The sequence below is a fragment of the Manihot esculenta genome, chromosome 9 (assembly GCF_001659605.2).
Source record: "Manihot esculenta cultivar AM560-2 chromosome 9, M.esculenta_v8, whole genome shotgun sequence".
Lineage (NCBI taxonomy): Eukaryota > Viridiplantae > Streptophyta > Magnoliopsida > Malpighiales > Euphorbiaceae > Manihot > Manihot esculenta.
The window spans coordinates 31,670,241-31,691,936 of record NC_035169.2 but is presented as its reverse complement, the minus strand read 5'-3'; the positions used below and the strand labels follow the sequence as shown (position 1 = coordinate 31,691,936).

Here is a 21,696-nt window from a genome sequence, read left to right as displayed (position 1 = left end):
AAAACTAAAATTTGTTTAAGTTTGTATATTTTAATTAGTAATTTATATAAATACTTTTAATAAAATATTTAAAATTTAATTTTTAAATGAAAAAATATAAAAAAGTTTATAAATATTATTATAAAATATATTTTTATATTAAATTAATTATTTATATTAACAAATTTAAATAATAAACACTCTTTATATATATTTTTAAATTCAATTCGATTCATGTATTAATTGTTAAATATAAAATTATTTAAACTTTAATTATAATTATTTAAATTCATTTTTAAAAATTTAATCAAATCGTATATTTAAAAATAACATCCGTAATTATTCCTATCCTACATGGCTTTCAATTTCAATGCATTTGAATGAAATTTTATATTCATATGTATAAATATTCACAATTATGCAGCGACTTAATTTTCCTTTTTAGTTTATCGTAAATTGAAATTTGAGTTTATTCTGATAATTTGGGACAGATTATGAATATTTTAAACTTATACAAAACGAAGTTTGATGATTATTAAATTAAATATTTATATAATATAATAATATATTTGTATATATTTTAATTAATTGTATATAAGTTTTGAACAAATATTTAATTTAGCAGATATGAAACACCTTTTTAGATGAAATGGTGCTATTAGACATTAATTTTATTTATAATATGCAGATCATTGACAATGTGACTTTAACAAAATCAATTAATAATTTAAAGAGCAAGTTATTATCAGTGTTTGTAAATTACCCCTTTAATTTCTATTATACTGTATAAAATTAAATTATTTAATTATTCAATTGAAAAATAACAGCCAATTTATTTTTATTTTCATTCGAGTGAGTGAAATAATATAAATAGTTAGAACTATAAATTTAATATTATGGATATTAAAATAAATTGAATAAATAATATGAGTGAATTAATATTTTTTCCAAACAACTGCTGGATTAACAAATTTAAATTATATACTTAGCTAATCTCTTTTTCCAATGATATGATGGTTCATTTAAAAATAGCTAATCCTATTGTACTCAAAAGTAAAGTATATATCATATATATATATATATATTTATTCCTAACTTAGAAAAAAAAAAAGCCCTAATGGCCTAAATCCATTTGCCCTGTTCAATCTAATACGTATTAAAGCATGCTTGATCCACGAAAACCCTAACAAAAGATGGATTGAGAAATCAATCTAAAACCAAATAAGGATCCGAAGCACTGCTCCCCACTCTATATTGAAAGCTATACTTGGATGCCTGAATAGAGAATATGCAACTAAACTTTTCACAATCTTAATTTAGATTCATACTAAGCTAGAAATAAAAATGATTCAAGTAAACCGATAACCAATAAATCTAAAATAAGATTATCATATTTTAAAGATATCTTCAATGAATAAAGAGGCAAAAGAAAAAATAACTAATTTTAAAGATTTAAAATTCTTACATCAGTCGAGTAAAAAATACTAAAAAAAAATTTTTTAAAAAAATTGAAGAGCAGAGTTAACTGTAAATTTAAAATAAAAAATTCTGATTGTGGTAAGTAAAAACTCTAAAATTACTCTTGATTAATTATATTATATATTTTATAACTTTAGGGACACCTCTTATCGACCATAATACATGCTTGAAAAACCGTTTACAACTAACAACAACATTTTTTCTTTTCAAACTCAAAGTTGCTGAACTATTTCCCGTATGCAAAGGAAAAAAATAAATACAATAGAAAAATAACCACGTAAACAAGCAGACAAGCCCTCTTAAAAAGTATTAAATCTATCAAAATTGAAAAATAAGCTTTTATTTATATACACAATTCATGAATAAAAAAAAAAATCAAATTTGGAATAAATTGAAAGATGATACTTTAAATAAAGAAATGGAAAACATAGAAAAACGCTCACTATTTAAGTGAGAGTGAGCATATCATTAATTAATTATATATATATTTATATTTTAATTAAAAAATTATAATTTTAAAATTATTTTTTTAAAAATTAAATTTAAAATTAAAATATTGTATAATTTGCATATATTTAAAATTTAACTAGGCTCATCATGGTAAAAAAAGGTGAAAATTAAGAAAAGAGAACAAAAAAAAAAAGAAAATGGTAAAAACAGACACAGGAGCACAAAAAAAAGAAAAAAAAGCACACGCACACACTGATCTTCTATCTTTCAAGTGACAAAATCCTATTTTCATCGCCCCTCTTTTTCTCTTTCTGTTGTGCCGCCACTGTTCTATGCGCCTCCATCATCATCACCCTCCTCCTCCTCCTCTCCCCCTCAGCCACTGCATCCTTTCCAAAAGCTAGGGTTTCCAGGGTTTTCTCTTACCTTCCGAGCTGGATTCTCTCTCCTTTATCTGGCGAATCTCCATGCGCCGCTGGTTCAGCGGTTTTGTTGATTAGGCTTTGGTGTATTGTGCCTCTCTCTTTTCTCTCGATCCCTAAACGCATCACGCATCATCTCTGAACCTTTGGGTTTACAGGTCCATTTCATTGGGCATGGTTTATCAATTAGGGCACCGTTGATTAACCGCTGCTTGCTTCCTTGCTTTGGTTTGATTGTTGTGTATATTATTTATTTTTACACTTTTTGAGGGTTTTGGGGATTTGAATGGCATTGGGGGATTTGATGGCGTCTCGGTTTTCGCAAACTTCGGTGCCTGTGATGTCCAATCACTGTGATGACTACGCTTCTAGTCATGGCGAGGACGCTAGAGGTTCATCCTCGCAGAGGAGAGATTCAGAGACGGCTAGCAGTAGTTATGGCAATGCTGCCATCACCACCACAAGTATGGCCTATTTGCCTCAGACTGTTGTGCTCTGTGAGCTTCGTCATGATGCATTTGAAGCTTCTGAGCCCACTGTTCCATCTGACAGTGGCCTAGTGTCCAAATGGCGGCCTAAGGACAGAGTAAGCCATAAATTTGTTGTTAATGCGATGAGATTACGCTTATATTTTCCTTTTTAAGGGTCTTGTTTGGTTCTTAATTTTATACTTTGCAAATGTATAATGTAAAGCAATTCCAATGAGGTTCGCTTCCATCCAAGTGATTGCTAAATACAACAGCTATATAGCTGAACAATGCAATGGCTACAGTCAAATGGTTTTGATCCTTGGAATCTTTTTTTTGTTATTAGATATTCACAGCATTCCTAATGTCTGAGAAATTAACCATACGAGTTATAAGATAAACTTGTTAGACTATGTAATTATCATTGGGGCCTGAACGTCTAGAATAATGCTGATTTCTGAAAGAATTATCGTATCATACTGAAAGGTTTCATTTGGATCATCTGATATCCTTTTCGTGAAATATTTTCAATCACGACCCTGTGTATTTCCTCTGGTCATTTCCAGGAAGTTGTCTTTTTTGGTAAATTATAAATTTGGGGATATTTTGTGAATTGAATTTTTCTGAACCACTTTAGATCACATATTGAATCTTTCTTTTGCATTAGTTCATTAGTCCTCTATGGTGGAACTTGGAATAGCTTGATCGGCATAGATCATAGATGAATTCAACTAAGCCTTAATTGTTTACATCAACATTCCTATGAATGATTCATTTCTTATCAAGTTATTTATCGTGTTTCACATATCCATCCTAACATTTTATTGCAATTCAACATTTATTAATATAGAATATATCCAAACATAAGACAGTTGTATAAACATTATCCTTTATCCTTATAGGGATTTTATCACATGCTTTCTGAAGTTCCACCATTGTTTAGTTGGTTACTGTTGCAATGAACTTCTTTATGACCCATTCATTTTGAAAAAAAGTGTCTCTTCCCTCATTCCCATGCTTGTGGCCCTTGCATTCTTTTGGAATTTTTGCTATACCTTTCAACTTGTTTTCATTTATATATCCTTTTTTGAATTTCTTTTTCTCATTTGGTACCTACAAAAATGCTCAACCTTTTTTTTTTTAAAAAAAAACACTATGCCAATGCTCTCGTACTGTTGTTCTTGTGGGGGTATAAGCACTGTTGAATCTGATGAGTAAACATCTTAACCCATATGATTTTATCTTTTAAGCTGTTATCTTTTAAGCTTTTATCAACTATAATCCTGGTCCCATTTCTTTTTCTAATTATTTTTATTTGCAAAAGTTTATATCATGTTGTCACATTTCTCTGCCTCTCTTCTATCTGCGATTTTGTCTTATTTAAAAACAACTATTTGTAATATATACCAACTAAATTTGTTTCTTATCCAATTCCCATTATCTTGAAGTTCCTGGTAGAACCTGATTCTCTTGGACAACTTTTGTGTTGATTATCATCCAACCTCATTCCTCTATTTTTTTATAAGCTTAATACTAGTTAGACTGGATCTTATATGAAGTTTAAAACAGTAGAGGTGGAGTTCCTGAAGTTGAACAAAAAATATAGAAATAGAGTGAAAAAAAGATAATAAGCATTAGGGAGTTGTGAGTTTTGCAAAGTTGAGAACAGAATGAGGTTAGAGGATTATTTCAGTTTGCAGAAAGTGTTGAGTAGTGGGGCTTTTTTCCCCTCCCAGATGCTCCACTTTGTAGAATTTCCTAAAACTTTTACCCTAAAGTTATTCCTGTTGAATAGGGTAGTGCATCAATGATCAATGACATGTCGTTGACTAACAAAAACTGTTTTACAGCTTAAGCTTAACAGTATGATCTGAGGAAGGGTAATATGGTATTTGACGTCAAATATTTAATGGGATTGGCTAGGTCTTTTCTTTGGATTTGTGACTTTAACTTGGGAATTAGGAAAATAAATTTCAATGTTCAATAACCTTGAGAAATGAGAGGAGAAAGATTCAAGCTGCTTGTTAATCTGGGTTGGCACATGTTCAACTTATCTTACATCACAAAGGAACTTCATTTCTTTACATGACATATTTTCTTTTGTTGATAAGGGGTTGAAAAGTGATCTTAATTTATTGTTTCCTCGATATCATTTTAGCGGTCATGTCTAATTTTGGTTTATATATATGTGGTTCATTGTTCTTTTTCTAAAGGAATATGCTTGTAAATTATGTGTTTACATGTTTGGATATTGGGTTAACCCTGAACTTTATGTGCAGATGAAGACAGGATATGTAGCTCTAGTTTTATGTTTAAACATTAGCGTTGATCCCCCTGATGTCATAAAGATATCACCTTGTGCCAGAATGGAGTGCTGGATAGGTGCTTATTCAAACTGCTAATTCTCTACCTGGACTTGTTATATATTTTCCATCTCTTCCCTGCCTCTCCCTCACCTAGTCATAGTTTCCAAGTTATTTTTTTTTTCTTTTAACTGAAGATGCCAATTGTGTATTTTTTTAGAATTGTTTTAGGACATGTCTGTGCGCTGTTTATTTTTTTTTCTTTTTACTGTTTTAGCTATTTTACTTGTGAAAGGTGAGGAAAAAGGTCCATTTGAAAATTTTACTTCAGTTTTTTACTTTGTCTAGCAAGTTTTAAGCTAATAAACTTTTCCTTTTATTGCATTGTTGAACAAATAAAGCATAGTAACAAGTGCTTTCATTTTTGAAGAAAGAAATTGGTAGAATATATCGTCTTTTTGAATGTTCTGATTTCTTCCTCTTGAGCAGATCCATTTTCAATGGCACCTCAAAAAGCTCTTGAAACAATTGGCAAAAACTTAAGCATGCAGTATGAAAGGTGGCAACCTAAGGTGAGAATATGTTCACCATGCACTTCTAATTTGATGACAGTTTGGCTTCCTTTTTCAATATACCTGGTTGATTTTTAAGCAGGCTCGTTATAAAGTTCAACTTGATCCTACTGTTGATGAAGTTAAGAAACTTTGTAATACATGTCGAAGATATGCCAAGTCTGAGAGAGTGCTGTTTCACTACAACGGGCATGGAGTTCCAAAGCCAACTGCTAATGGCGAAATTTGGTTGTTCAATAAGGTGTTTTCTTTTGTTTCTCCTGTAATTATCCAGTGTTCTTTGTGCATAGTATTTTCCACATTCTAAAACTTTGTCCATGCTGGCCATGATTGTAGCAGAGCTATACACAGTATATTCCTTTGCCAATCAGTGATCTTGATTCGTGGTTGAAGACACCATCAATCTATGTTTTTGACTGCTCTGCTGCTGGGATGATTGTCAATACCTTTTTAGAGGTATTCACCAATTTTCTTACCATCGATTATCTTTGTTCTCTTTTTTCTGATAAGGAATCATTGGTCACTGTCATATTGAATTTTCATTCTTCTGTTTCTGTTGGTTTATTCTTTTAACTTTTAATGTGATTGTTGGATTATTCTTTTGCTAGCTTCATGACTGGAATTCTTCTAGTTCTACTGGATCTGTGAAGGACTGTATTTTGCTTGCAGCCTGTGAAGCGCATGAGACTCTTCCTCAGAGTGCAGAATTTCCTGCTGATGTGTTTACTTCTTGCCTCACTACACCTATCAAGATGGCATTGAGATGGTGAAATTTGTCTCTCTTTCTGATCCTAGTTCTGAAAAATAACTTAACCTTTCTTCTCCTCATGTTGTTTTACTTTTGGCTTGTTCATTATGGCTGTTTGCTTTGATTCTTTATTGACATAACTTATAGTATGGGTCTTGTATTTCAGTATTTTGTTTGTGTATTTATGTCTCTTTTCCCCTTTTGTCTTTGGCATATTCTCTTGTATAGGATAACTGAACTGTTTTTTCTTTTGGCTTATCATTGAAACCATATGATCAAGTTGGTAATTGGTATACTGTATTTGTTGGGTAAGGCCAACACTAACTGTGAACTTATAGTTGGCATGGAATACTTTGGAAGCTTCTTTGTTGACAAAGCATTTGATCATGAGACTTGGTTTCTTGATCCTTGTTTAGACATGGGCTTCTTGCTAACTGATTAATGTGTACCATTATATGGAATTTTTTTTTTCATCTGGCATTGGTTCTATGGATGGAAGGTGAGCTCTGGTCACCCAATTCTTATTCAATTCAATCAGGGTTGGCTAAATTAACCCGGTTTATCCAATTCCATTCCATTCAAATCTTGTTAATAAGGAAATTTAGCTGTAATTTTCTTTACTACACTATTTGAGTTCTGGAACAGTTGAAAGTTATTGTCCACCTTAGTACTTTGTTAAGTGTGCCTCAGATGCGCCTTAGGCTGAAGGCTCATTAGGCTCAAACTGTTATGCTTTAAGTTCCTAGCCTTGCATCTTGTTCCAAGTGCAAAGTTCTAGGAAGGAGCACCCTGTATTTTCACCTTAGGCAAGTACTTCCTTGACAAGAAAAACCTCCTTAATTTAATTTGTGAATCTACGAGAGTCCATTATTGATGACTAAGAAGTTTTCGGGCATAGTATCACTAGTGATAACTAGTCTCGTTTCATCTCTCTTCCCATATGTTGTTATCAATACTCTCTTATTTTCTTTCTCATCTTAATTACTTTTTCTATTCCTTTATTTCTAGTCTATTTGAAAGCATCGTTTTTAAACACCACTAATAATGCTATGTGAGACATTTATTATAGTATAATCGTGATATTGCATCTTGTTTTTTTTAAAAAAAAAAAGACATTAACATGCTATTTAAATAAAATATTTCTTGATTTTATGCCATATGTGTAAAAAAAAAGAATTATTAACATGTTGTATAGCCTATGTTTCTTGGTTATTTAAAGTTGCTTTTCAGTAATTTTCTTTTTGCCCCTCACTTCATTTGTGCACGTGCCTGTCCCTTGTGCTTTGCATCTAGGCCCTTGGACTCGCTTGCACTTTCGTGCCCCTTGAGCCTTTAATAACTATGACACTTTGATTTCGGAGTTATTGGGTAATTGTAGTAATGATTGTGTATGATGTGATAAAATTAAAAAATACACCTTGATATTCATTATCAAGAACCTAAAATATTCAATTTAGGCGTGGAGACCGTTACTGTTCCCTTTCTATAAGATTTGATGGCTGATTTTCTCTAGTGTATTGGTCATGCCTATTTGAGGACTATGTTATAAGGTATACTTTGAAAATCTACAGAACTTGAGGAATATCTGTTTGTAGTTATGTTGGGACAAAAAATGAAGCCTTCATGCTCCCCATTTGATATGCCTAAATATGCTTAGTAAATCCCCAATTGTATGCCCAAGAATTTGGCCCTTCAAGACAAATTACTGCAACTCTTCACTATCATCTGTTGGTAACCGAAAAGAATGCAAGCAAATCATTTCAGGACAAGTAATTATATCCTTGCATTGTTGTTGCCTATAAACAGATTCACCCATTGTTTCTTGGAGTTGCTAAGTTGGTTGTTGTGAGATGATGTGAACATTGCAACTGTAAGTTTACAACTATTCTTGCTTTCTTTACCATTACATATTGAATCTTCTGGAATCATTCATCCTTTTGGAATAACTGATATGGGATGCGTTGCTTAATTTTTTTTCTTGCTGCTTGTTCTGCTGTTTATGCTGTGATTAGGAGAAGACATGCTATCTATGCCCTTGATATGATCTCCTGTATTCTCCGCACTGCTGCTTGCCTTATTGGGTTTTACCTATTAAGTTGCCCTGATCATGTATGCTTTTTTGTGTTATTTTTATCATAACTAATGCATTTGTCATGCTTGCTAATTGTTTTGGTTGTTTGTTATGTATTCCCAGGTTCTGCAAACGTTCATTATTACACGAGTCCCTTGACTATTCACTAATAGATAAAATTCCTGGTCGACAAAATGACCGTAAAACGCTACTTGGAGAATTGAATTGGATCTTTACAGCAGTGACAGATACAATTGCCTGGAATGTTCTCCCTCATGGTAAGCTTCTTTTAAACAAATAAGAAAGTTTTTCTTTTAATTGGTAATTTATTTTAATATTTTGGACTTGGCGGTGCATCAACACTCGGCTTTCCTGTGCAGATCTTTTCCAGAGACTATTTAGACAAGATCTGTTAGTTGCCAGTTTGTTCAGAAATTTTTTGCTGGCTGAGAGAATTATGCGTTCTGCAAATTGTTCCCCAGTTTCTCACCCAATGTTGCCACCAACGCATCAGCATCATATGTGGTACTAGAGAAGACATTGGTTGAGCAAATGCTGCAATGTTAATAAATATAAACTATTATGTTATTTATTTGGAATTTGGATATTCATTTCACTATCTTATTTATGTTCTCTGCAGGGATGCATGGGATATGGCTGCTGAAATTTGCCTCTCTCAGCTGCCATCGTTGGTTGAGGATCCTAATGCCGAGTTCCAGGTCTGTAATAGAGTTTAACGAAATTTTTGAAATTCTGTTACCTTTGCTTGTACCCTTTGTTGATTGTCTGTTTGCAATGCTTGCCTGTTTTGTTTCAGCCAAGTCCTTGTTTCAGTGAGCAGCTGATGGCTTTTGAGGTTTGGTTGGATCATGGATCTGAACACAAGAAGCCACCAGAGCAGTTGCCTATTGTTCTCCAGGTGTGTTACTTTTCTTGTGTGGTGATTCCACTTTACCTGGAAATTCTATCAAAATTTTTTTCCTTTGGCAAATTTACTATTTAGTCACTGGTGTATGGAGAAACTTAATTATTTGATCTCATTTTTAAAAAATACATTAAAATGTCCCTCAAGCTTTAAGAATATATTAATTAGCCCTTCCGTTAGTTTTAGCCGTTAAGTGTTTTACTATTTAGTTCTTGTGATGTGAGAAAACTCGTTAGTTAATTCCTCAATTTTGTAAATATCTGCTTATTAGACCCTCTATATTACTTATTAGACTATATTGATAGTATTTTTTTTTTCTTTAATACTTTGACGGATAAAATTAACAGAGATTAAAACTAGTAGGACTTTTTAAAGCCTCAGGGTCATTTTAATATATTTTTCAAGACCAAGGGACTAACTAATGAATTTTCCCATAACACAAAGATCAAATAGTAACTTTCCCTTTTTCTTTTCTGTATTTTAGTGAAGCCTACACACAGACTCAGAGACACACAAAGAGAGATATATAATTGTATGCAATTAATGGTTAAAGGCGTTGTTAAGTGTTTTTAATTGAATCTATACCTCTGCCTGTAAAATCTACTGTTTTGTTTTTTGCCATTTACATTATGTTTTTAATCCTGTTAACTTTAACATTACAGGCTCTGCGTAGTCAATGCCATCGGTTTAAAGCATTGGTGCTTCTTGGGAGATTTCTTGATATGGGATCCTGGGCTGTAGACCTGGTGCCTGTTGATCTTATCCATTGCCATTACTTTTCCGTTGCTGAAGTGTAATAATCTTATTTATGGTTTGTGACATCACAGTTTTTAACTAATTTGCTTTGGAACTTATAGGCATTATCTGTTGGAATATTCCCATATGTTTTGAAGTTGTTGCAAACAACAACACCAGAACAAAGGCAGTTTCTTGTATTCATATGGACAAAAATTCTGGCACTTGATAAGGTACATAACAAAGTGAATTATACTATACTTCATGTGCTTTTTTGCTGAATGCACATATTTCGTTAACTTGTCTTCCAAGTGTTATTCTGCCTTGTAGTTGTTAATCTTGTTGCAAATTTGGGTATTGTATCCAATTTTTGGGTTTTCTGTCTTCAATCAACCAATAACTCAGACTAGAATTTCAGAGATGCAATCTCTGCATAATGTCTGAAGAGCATAAAGGTTTGCATAAGCTTATGTTTTCTGTGAATTAATGAAATTTTTTCTACTGTTGACGAATAACAATTAAATTAAGATGAAGGTAACTTGTCTTTCTGGCAATAGCAAAATTTGTGTTGATGAGAGATGGGGGTGGGGGAGGGAGAGTGTGTGTGAGAAAGAGACAGGGGAATGTGGAAGATGATGACTTTATAATGGTTATTGCCATAGTTATAATTATCTAGTTGTCTAGCAAGATGTGTAAATGTTGGCAATTGTGTGATTGCTGATGCTAAATTTGTTGCAACTTTCTTTTCAATTTTTTCTTAAAATCATATAACCTTCATTGTAGTAGCATTAATGAATTTCATCCTCTGGTTTGCAGGCATGCCAAGTTGATCTTGTTAAGGATGGGGGGCATGCATATTTCATCAGGTTTCTTGATAGCATGGAAGCATATCCTGAACAGCGAGGAATGGCTGCATTTGTATTAGCTGTTATTGTAGATGGGCACAGAAGGGGTCAAGAAGCTTGTATTGAAGCTGGTTTGGTTCATGTGTGCTTGAAGCACCTTCAGAGTTCAATGCCGAATGATGGTCAAACTGAGCCTCTATTTCTTCAGTGGCTTTGCCTGTGTTTAGGCAAGCTGTGGGAGGATTTCACTGAGGCTCAAATTATAGGTTTGCAGGCAGATGCACCTGTTATATGTGCTCTTCTGATCTCTGAGCCCCAAGCTGAGGTTTTACCCTTTGTTTTACAATTTTGTTGTCACATGAGAGATTATTTTTCTGATTGCATAGTTACATCACTTCTTAATTATAGAATTCTTTTTATTCTAGGTCAGGGCATCTGCTGTCTTTGCACTAGGTACTTTGCTTGATGTTGGAGGCGATGCATGCAGAGATGGTGTTGCAGGCGATGATGAATCTTATGAGGACGAAAAATTTAGAGCTGAAATCAGCATTGTTAGAAGCCTACTCAGTGTTGTTTCAGATGGAAGTCCACTTGTCAGGGCAGAGGTTGCCGTAGGTATGGAATGATTATCAAAGTTTGTGCTGCTTGTGCTTGGATTGTTATACTCTTCCTGGTTTTTTGTTGTTGTGGTGGCATGTGATTTTTCTTTCCTGTATTTGTTAGTTCTATGGTTATCACCACACACTAAAAGAATCATTTTTTTTCCTATGGTGAAATATTGGTTATTATTTCTGAATATCTTCTCAAAGATTTTTTTTTAGTAAGTTTATGGATGGCTAAAGCCATATCAAATTAGAGGTGTGCTTTCTTTGCAATTACCTGTGTTCCTTGAAATGTAATCTTTGAGCATCGCTCACTCTCTCTGTCTCTATCTGAGTTTGCTTTGTGTATTAAATACAATCAGAATGAGGAGAGGGATTTGGGTGCTGTGATTGAAAATTTTCCCCATCTCTAAGGTTTAATTTGATTATATTCAACTTCAAATCTTATTTGAGTTTTAATCTTCATTTTAATCTGACAGCTCTTGCGCGCTTTGCATTTGGCCACAAGCAGCACCTCAAGTCAATTGCTGCTGCATATTGGAAACCTCAGTCAAATTCTCTACTGAATTCCATACCTTCTTTGGCCCATATCAAAGGTACTGGTAGTGGATATACTAATGCAAATCAGTATATGCCACATGCAAGTGTTCTTTCATCTCAAATTGGCCCTTTGACGAGAGTTGGGAATGACAATCAATTGGTGGTTCGAGATGGGAGGATCTCCAATAGTAGTCCTCTTACAGCATCTGGAATTATGCATGGATCACCTTTATCTGATGATTCATCTCAACATTCTGATCCTGGAATGTTGAATGATGCCGTCAGCAATGGGGTTGTCCACCATTCAAGACCAAAACCATTGGATAATGCAACGTATTCTCAGTGTGTACTGGCTATGTTTACGCTGGCTAAGGATCCCTCTCCACGTATTGCAAGTCTTGGTCGGCGGGTACTGTCCATTATTGGAATTGAACAAGTGGTGACAAAACCCATCAACTCTACTGGTGGTATTGCTCGACCTGCTGAATCTTCAACATCAACTCCTACGCCAAGTCTTGTGGGATTAGCTCGTTCATCATCGTGGTTTGACATGAATGCAGGTAACTCAAAAATTTTCCCGTGTGTTTTACATCTTGTTTATTGGATGGAATGCCTGTCTAGAGAATTCTGGTGTTACTAACATTGTTTCAGCTTTTTGTTTCACCTTCAAAATGATGCTTGTTATGCTTCACTACCTGTCTATTTTTATTTGCATTTCTCATAATATCACCCTCTTTAATTTTTAAGTTGTGCTGTTTTTTCCAGGTCATCTCCCTTTGACATTCAGAACTCCTCCTGTGAGCCCTCCTCGGCCAAGTTACTTAACAGGGATGCGGAGAGTTTGTTCTTTAGAGTTCAGGCCTCACTTAATGACTTCTCCAGATTCAGGGTTAGCTGATCCTCTTTTAGGTTCTGCTGGATCATCTGGTGGTTCAGAGCGCAGTTTACTTCCACAATCAATTATTTATAATTGGAGCTGTGGTCATTTCTCAAAGCCGCTCCTTACTACAGCGGACGATGCTGAAGAAGTGTTGGTTAGAAGAGAAGAGAGGGAAAAATTTGTACTGGAGCACATTGCCAAGTGTCAACATTCGTGTGAGTCTCTTTGTTTAAGTTGATTCTAATAATTTATTTTGTTGAATTTTGTGCTAATTTTGGCATGCACCAATTATTTTTCTCTTAATTTTTCTCTTTTTTTATTGGTCAGCTGTTAGCCGGTTAAATAATCAAATTGCTGGTTGGGACACAAAGTTTGAGACAGGAACAAAGGCATCCTTTTTGCACCCTTTCTCTCCTATTGTCATTGCTGCTGATGAAAATGAGCGGATAAGGTATCCCAATTTTAAATCAGTAATTTCTTATGCCCTTCTTTTAACATGTTGAGAGTTTTCTTGACATCCTGTATTTTGTCAATTGACCACAAGAATATTTGCATAATGGCATATGATACTTCGATAGTGATTGTTACCCGATACTGATCCCCTGTAATACACTGATTTTCTAATTTATTCTAACTTATGATGTGTTAAGTTTTAGTAATATTTTATGCATGTTGCCTTGTATATCTGCGATCTAGTAAGAACTTAAGTGCAAGGTATTCGTAAAAGATTTAGCCTTATTTATTTTTTTGCTTCTTTCTTCTCAGAGTATGGAATTATGAGGATGCAGCCCTTCTCAACGGATTTGATAATCATGACTTTCCTGATAAAGGAATTTCTAAACTCTGCCTTGTAAATGAGCTTGATGACTCTTTGCTTCTTGTTGCTTCATGTAATGCTTCATTTCTCTGTACAGTTCATTTCTCAGTTGTGAGATTGCTTTCAGATAGTTAGCTTTTTCTAATCAATCTTTTGCTTTGCCTATGTGATGCAGGTGATGGAAATATTCGGATTTGGAGAGATTATGCAGTCAAGGGTAAACAAAAACTTGTTACTGCATTTTCTTCAATCCAGGGTCATAAACCTGGTGTACGGAGTTTAAATGCTGTTGTAGATTGGCAACAGCAATCGGGATATCTGGTACATGCTTGCATTAAGATAATATTGCTTGTAGGTTTTATCTTTGTATTTCACTGTTGGTGAATGCATTTTTCTGGTATTGCATCATGTTAGTATGCTTCTGGTGAGATATCTTCCATAATGCTTTGGGACCTGGATAAGGAGCAACTGCTTAATTCTATTCCATCCTCATCAGATTGCAGCATCTCAGCATTGGTGAGTTTTGTCTTGTTTGGCATTTTGAGGTTGATGTCAATATTTTTGTGTTCAAAATGTACGGATGAAACCAGCATTTGCTGGAATTGCAAATATGAGAAAATTTGATGGTTGTATTGATAATGCTTTATATATTAATGAGTTTTCTTTTAGGATCAATGCATGATCCTTTGCATGTGTTTGTTTTGGTCTTGTGCCATATTTTTACTGAATGTAGCTTTCTTTTATGCTTAGTAATGCCTTTTGTCATTGTTTCTATGATACATGATTTGTCAATGTTGACTTATTTGCTGATCCTAGCTGATTCTAGGGATATGATATGATTTGATTTGATTAGAATTCTTAATCATCTCTGTAATTATTATTTTATTATTTGCTTCCTGTTTAGATATAATTCTTTGTATATAAATAGTTATGTAGACCAATTGTAAAGATTAAGAGTGAAATACAAGAATATTCAAAACTTTCCCAAAATTCTTCATGGTATCAGAGCTTCCCCATCCGATGTTGGGCCTCCCATAAATGTGTCACGCGCCAAGTGAAAATTCTGGGCGTGAGGGGTGTGTTGAATCCCACATCGGTTGTGGAAAGGGGTAATGTGCCCCTTATATGAGCCATAGGCACTCCTCTCTCTTGAGCTAGCTTTTGAGGTGAGTTGGGTTTGGCCCAAGTTTAACATGGTATCAGAGCCTTTTTCTGATTTTAGGACTCAAATTCAATTTTTCCTCTTTAGGGTTTCAAAACCCTAGATCTATCTTTTTGGTACTAACCCATCTAGGAGCCTTTTCTCCTCTCACCGCTGGCACCAGGAGAATCGCCGGATTGTCGCTGGCCGATCGCCCAGCTCTGACGCTGGAAAAACCTGCGCGTGAGGCCCACGCGCCTCGTTTTCCCGGTGCGTGACCCATCGCCTGATGCTGCTTTGCTGCTCGTTTGCCGCTCCGATCACTCCGGCGACGATTCTGACCATCTTTCCGACCTTCCCGTGCTGCTATCCGGTCTTTTGGTGAATCGGTTGGGCTCTCTTGTGTGTACAACCTTGGATACCTCCTATTCTGTCACAGTTCATAAACCTTTACCATGGTAGAAGGTAAAAGGGTATCGATGGCAGAAGGTAAAAGAGTCTCGATTCCTAACTCTGATTACTCATCTTCCAGTGCCACATCTGACTTTGTAAAGTCAGGTAATGCTTCCTCTCTTAATAATATTTCTTGGATTATCGATTCTGGTGCGAATAGACACATGATAGGTTCTTCTAAAGCCTTTTTCAATTATTTTCCTTCTCTAACCAAAGATAGTGTCAAAATTGCTTATAACTCTTTTATTCTCCGGAACAGGTTCTTTTATTTGCACATCTAATATTAAATTATTATCTGTCCTCCATGTTCCCCACTTTCTTGTCAACCTTTTATCTGTTAGTGCTATCACCAATGCCCTTAACTGTAAAATTGAATTTTTTCCTGATCATTGTGTTATTCAGGATCTTCACACAGGGAAGAGGATTGGCAATGGTAGGTTGCATGATGGCTTATATATGTTGGAGGGTGATCCAGGTTCTTCGATATCTCAAGCCTGTTTTGGAGAAAATAAGGATGTCAATCAGTGGCACAGACGGTTAGGGCATCCATCTTTTTTTGCCTTAGAAAAACTTTATCCTAATTTGTTTGCTAGAATTCAATTTGATTATCTATTTTGTGATGCTTGTGAGTATGCTAAACATATTAGAACCTCCTATCCTTTGAGTCATAATAAGAGTCAAATTCCTTTCACGATTATTCATTCTAATGTTTGAGAGCCTACTCAAACTGTCTCCTTGTCTGATAATCGATGATTTGTCACCATTATTGATTGTTGCACTCGAATGACTTGGGTTTATTTGATTAAAGCTAAAAGCGATGTCTTTTCTTGTTTTCAATCCTTTCATAAGATGGTTTATACTCAATTTGATACTAAGGTGAAAATTTTGAGAACTGACAATGGAAGAGAATACATGGATAGTAGTTTTTCTGCTTATTTGGAGAGTAATGAGATAGCACACTAGACTAGTTGTCCTTATACTAGTGCTCAAAATGGCGTTGCTGAGATGAAAAATAGGCATCTATTGGAGGTAGCTCGATTTCTTATGTTCACCATGAATCTACCCAAAGCATATTGGGGAGATGCAATCCTTGCATATTGGGGAGATGCGAGAATGCCTTTCAAGACCCTTGACTTTATGAGTCCTTTGGCAGTTCTACAAGGTAAGAATTCATATGTTGTTTCACCAAAAGTATTTGGGTGTGTTTGCTTTGTCCATACTAGGACGACAGGGAAATTAGATCCCAAGGCCCTTAAATGTGTGTTTGTTGGGTATTCTCCGACACAGAAAGGATACAAGTGTTATCACCCTCCCTCTAGGAAATACTTAGTCAGTATGGATGTTACCTTCCAAGAAATTGAACCCTACTTCAGTACCACTCATTCACCTCTTCAGGGGGAAAATAATGAGCAAGAAAAGGTGATCCCGAATTCTGAGATTCTAAATGATATGATTCAACTAGAGAGTTTGAGTTCTAGTAGACAGGGGGAGATGTCCAATCAGGAAGAGAGAATTGATCGTTTGGACAAGCCAAATTTGAGAATGTATTCGAGGAGAGACGAGGCAGAAGAAGCCATTATGCAGTCTACTCAGAGTCGAGAATCTTCTTTTGGTGAGTTACCCAATCAAGAATCTTCTTCTGGTGAGTTACCCACAACTCTTTAGTGCTCCAATGACTTGGATAAACCTATTGCACAAAGAAAATTGGTCAGATTTTGTACTAAACACTCTATTTCTAACTTTATTTCTTATGAATCCTTGTCTCCTTCCTATAGAGCATTTGCCTTGTTTATTTCCTCTGTGTCTATTCCACAGAATTGGAAGAAAGCTCTTGCAAATCCTAAATGGAAAGGAGCAATGATTGAAGAGATGAAAGCATTGGCTAAAAATGAGACCTGAGAGCTTGTCACTCTCCCACCTGGAAAGAAACTCGTTGGTTGTAAATGGGTGTTCACAGTGAAACACAAAGCTAATGGCACAATTGAACGGTTGAAAGTCAGATTGGTTGCTAAAGGATTCACCCAAACTTATGGAGTGGATTACCAAGAGACATTTGCCCCAGTTGCAAAAATGAACTCAATCAGAGTTCTGTTATTTTGCGCAACCAACTTGGATTGGGACTGCAACAATTTGATGTGAAGAATATTTTCCTTCATGGAGATTTAGAGGAAGAAGTGTTCATGGAAATTCCTCTTGGGTTCGCTGATGAGAAGACACAAGGAAAGGTGTGCAGGTTAAAAAAGGTTTTGTAAGGGCTAAAACAATCTCCCAGAGTTTGGTTTGACAGGTTTAGCAGAGCCATGTTGTCCTTTGGTTACCAACAAAGTAATGTTGATCACACTCTGTTTATCAAACATCACAAGGGTAAGATCACTCTTCTTATTGTGTGTGTTGATGATATAGTGGTTACAGGTGATGACAAAGAGGAAATGGCTCAACTAAAGAGGTTGTTGACTCAGGAATTTGAAATCAAAGATCTAGGAAAACCACAATATTTCCTAGGTATCGAGGTGGCTAGATCAGAAAAAGGAATTTTATCTCCCAAAGAAAGTACTTGCCGGATCTTTTGGAAGAAATTGGCATGATGGGGTGTAAACTAGCAGAATCTCTCATTGAAAGTAATCACAAGTTGGAAGCAGGAATTGGTGAGTCCGTGGATATTGGAAGATACCAGAGATTGGTAGGAAGGTTGATTTCTCTCTCACACATTCGACTGGATATAGCCTATGTTATTCATGTATGACCCTCGCGAGACTCATATGCAGGCTGTACGTCGCATCTTGTGATACATAAAGTCTGCGCTAGGGAAATGGCTTCTTTACTCCAAAAATGGTCACCTTCGAGTTGAAACTTTTACATATGCAGATTGGGCAGGATCTCTCGATGACAGGAGATCCACCTCTGGCTACTGCACAGTTGTAGGAGGGAACCTTGTTACCTGGAGAAGCAAAAAGCAAAGTGTTGTTGTTTAGTCAAGTGCTGAAGCAGAATACAGAGCAATGGCCCAAGGTGTGTGTGAACTCTTATGGTTGCAGAAGTTATTGAGGTTACCCGAGAGAGACAAGATAAATTTGTATTTGACAATAAAACTGTTATAAGTATAACACAAAATCCAGTCCAACATGACCGGACAAAGCACATTGAAATTGATCGACACTTCATTAAAGAAAAATTAACAGACGGCGTCTTAAGTCTAGTTCATGTGACTTCTACTGGGCAACTTGCGGATGTGTTTACTAAAGGGCTCAACAACAAAATATACCATAATCTGATTTGCAAGTGGGCATGTGCGACATCTTTGCACCAACTTGAGGGGGAGTGTTGACTTATTTGCTGATCCTAGCTGATTCTAGGGATATGATTTGATTAGAATCATTAATTATCTCTGTAATTATTATTTGATTATTTGCTTCCTGTTTAGATATAATTCTTTATATATAAATAGTTATGCGACCAATTGTAAAGATTAAGAGTGAAATACAAGAATATTCAAAACTTTCCCAAAATTCTTCAGTCAAGAAAAAGCTTAATTTACATGCTTGTACTGAAGCTGATGCTGATATAGTATATTGCTTCATGGGCTCTTTCAAACACCTTTGTTCTCTTGTTCTGTGGCCAATACTGTTATAAACAAGGCGTCTTTTTGGATGTTTATTATTTTAGAGTTTCTGGAACATGTTTATTTTTGAAGGATTTTCTGCCATCTAAATGTACTTGTTGCCAAAGCTGTTTGCAAAACCTTGAGAAGAGGGTCCAAGTCCATATATTTTCTCTTGCTACATATAATTCTTTACTATTGTATGCTAATAGTTCACTCACTGTGATATCATGATACATGATCTAGTTTGTTTGGATGTCAGACAGACAATGCTAAAACTTGGATATCTTTGTGTTGCATCATTGAATGCTTAGCAAACTTACAATAGTAATCGTATCTTCTTGGAATGTCTAAATAAAACAAGCCATGTTTAATTGCTGTATAAATTTAACTTGAATCGAGGATGTGCATATTATTAGTGTATTTTTAAGATTTTATGTACTGTAGTGGCTTCATAGCTTCTAACTTCTGTGTGGATAATATGTACTTTAGTGGCTTCTTGTTAATTTTCAACTCAAATGGTTTTTCCTTGTACTTGCTGTTATCATTAGTAATTAATGAATTTTGTTGATGGGGCTCTTTTACATTGGTCTGTGTAGTCTGCTTCTCAAGTCCATGGGGGTCAGTTTGCAGCAGGTTTTGTGGATGGTTCTGTGAGACTCTATGATGTGCGGACACCTGAAATGTAAGCACTTCAATTCATGTGCTGACGATGTTTTACCATTGTACATTTGGCCACTTCTCCATTATAAGGATGAATCTTTGGGGTTTTCTGGAAGTTTTTATGGTTTGTAATCTATTGTCTAGCTTTGACGTGTCTCTGATGTATAAGGTGTAATGCTCCTATATATATATATATATATATATATGTATATATATATTTCCCCTTGTGTTTAATTTGTTGATGTCTCTTTTGATTCTTAGGCTTGTTTGTACTAAACGGCCCCATACGAGAGTAGAAAGAGTTGTGGGGATTGGCTTTCAACCTGGTCTTGATCCTGGGAAGGTAAGAAGCATAACTATTTATGCAGGATGTTTCAGATGGTTCATTGTTTTTCAATCTCACTTTGACTATTTTATCTTTTGTTCATTTATCTTTCAGTTTGTGAGTGCGTCTCAGGCTGGTGACATTGAGTTTCTGGATATAAGAAATCCCACGGATATATATCTGAAGATTAATGCTCACAGGGGCTCACTCACGGCCTTGGCTGTTCATAGGCATGCCCCTATCGTTGCCAGTGGCTCAGCAAAACAAATTATTAAAGTATTCAGCCTGGAGGGTTATTTACTGGGCACAATTAGGTATTACTCAACTTTCATGGCCCAGAAGATTGGTCCCGTAAGCTGCCTCACCTTCCATCCATACCAAGTACTGCTTGCTGCGGGGGCTGCAGATGCTTGTGTTTCAATATATACTGATGACAATGCTCAAGCAAGATGAGTGCACATGTTTTGCTGGTGTTTGTTTGATGGAAGTCATCTTGTGAGCAGCAGTTCAAGGAATGGACTTAAACGTTTTCTGTGCGGTTACCCGAGTGCAATTTGCTCATGAGATGCGACACTCCATTGGGCCAAAATCCTGCCTGGCTGGAACCTGGGTTTGGCTCGGACTAATGAAATTGTATGCTACATATTCGTTAGCCTCCAGTGTAGAGGGTCAATCAAGATGCGAAGAAATCCTGCATATTCACGGGTGGGCCGGTGGAGGCTTCGGCAAATAATTGTTATATAGGTAAATTTGTGTAAATAGCTTTTTTTTTTTTTTTAACCCTTATCTGTATGTGTTTTTTTTTTCGGGTGTGTTTATTGATCTTTATATTCACTTGTGCATTGTAAAATCATAATTTAAGCATTGCAGACAGATGCTGATATGGATACTATCCCCCTGAATTGCGGGGAGTTCAACATGCTTAATTACCCCGCCTCTCCCAAATCCCAAAAAAAAAAACAGCATTTTATCGTATTTTCTGTCTGCCCTGGCCTGGGTCACAGACCATTGATTACGGTTAAGCAAATCCGGAGAACTTTTAATGAGCTTACATCGCATCTAAAACTAATTTCAGTTCAATTAAAATTAAATTAATGTTAAAATGCGTGGCAACTAATTTTAATAAAAATTTTCTTATTTCAAAAATAATGGATTTTATTTATTCCATAAATAAATTAAATTGTATTATAGAAAATCGAATGAAATGAACTCGTTATACATTGTTTTAAATATTTGTTACTATTCAAAAAATGATACGTAATATGGTACACAATTGTAAAAATATGAACTACGAAAAGTAACAATAATAATTTATTTGATTTCAAATAAATTTATAAAAAAATTATGAGATAAAATAATTATCTTAGAATACGAGATAAATTTGTTTTCTTGGAATTATCAATAAGCTCGAGGATGCCCCTCGGTGCAAATAGAATACCAGCATAGTAGATGAAGAAACGGTGCATGCATGCCAGAAATTTCTTATAATTTGAAAAATAAAAATATAGTAAAAATCTCTAGGGATTGTAATGCTAACAAGTACAATTTTTGAATAATCCTACTAAATAGAGTTTACATTTCTCTTTGTACCAGTCGGAGGAGGGGACTCGATCGACACAGCTAAGTAGTTTCTATTGTATCTTTGCCATAATACAATTATTGAGGATATAACCTAATTATT

At 35.1% G+C, this 21,696-nt stretch overlaps 1 protein-coding gene across 3 annotated transcripts; it reads left to right on the top strand.

Moving 5' to 3' along the window:
• Positions 1 to 2,154: 2,154 nt before the first annotated feature.
• Positions 2,155 to 20,951, top strand: LOC110622347 (regulatory-associated protein of TOR 1). Of its 3 annotated transcripts, XM_021766830.2 has the most exons (23): positions 2,156 to 2,916; positions 5,077 to 5,179; positions 5,590 to 5,672; positions 5,755 to 5,913; positions 6,012 to 6,128; positions 6,281 to 6,438; positions 8,615 to 8,769; positions 8,872 to 9,016; positions 9,132 to 9,210; positions 9,309 to 9,410; positions 10,079 to 10,162; positions 10,274 to 10,384; positions 10,968 to 11,321; positions 11,422 to 11,611; positions 12,078 to 12,698; positions 12,904 to 13,233; positions 13,346 to 13,469; positions 13,784 to 13,908; positions 14,011 to 14,156; positions 14,250 to 14,351; positions 19,627 to 19,712; positions 19,952 to 20,033; positions 20,130 to 20,951. In XM_021766830.2, the coding sequence occupies exons 1-23, from the start codon at positions 2,617 to 2,619 to the stop codon at positions 20,466 to 20,468; spliced, it is 4,095 nt and encodes a 1,364-aa protein (XP_021622522.1). In that variant the 5' UTR covers positions 2,156 to 2,616; the 3' UTR covers positions 20,469 to 20,951. The 3 variants fall into 3 exon arrangements, 2 of the variants coding, with proteins under 2 accessions (XP_021622522.1, XP_021622523.1); XR_006352047.1 differs by lacking the exon at positions 20,130 to 20,951 and having other exon boundaries at positions 2,155 to 2,916; positions 19,627 to 19,814; XM_021766831.2 differs by lacking the exon at positions 5,077 to 5,179 and having other exon boundaries at positions 2,777 to 2,916.
• The last annotated feature ends 745 nt before the right edge of the window (positions 20,952 to 21,696 follow it).

Excerpts from the sequence above, each read along its gene's own strand:
- LOC110622347 (XM_021766830.2), top strand. The coding sequence starts at position 2,617 with ATGGCATTGGGGGATTTGATGGCGTCTCGGTTTTCGCAAACTTCGGTG. Across the intron at positions 6,129-6,280 it reads TTGTCAATACCTTTTTAGAG|CTTCATGACTGGAATTCTTC; the intron begins GTATTCACCAAT and ends TTCTTTTGCTAG. Across the intron at positions 12,699-12,903 it reads GTGGTTTGACATGAATGCAG|GTCATCTCCCTTTGACATTC; the intron begins GTAACTCAAAAA and ends TGTTTTTTCCAG.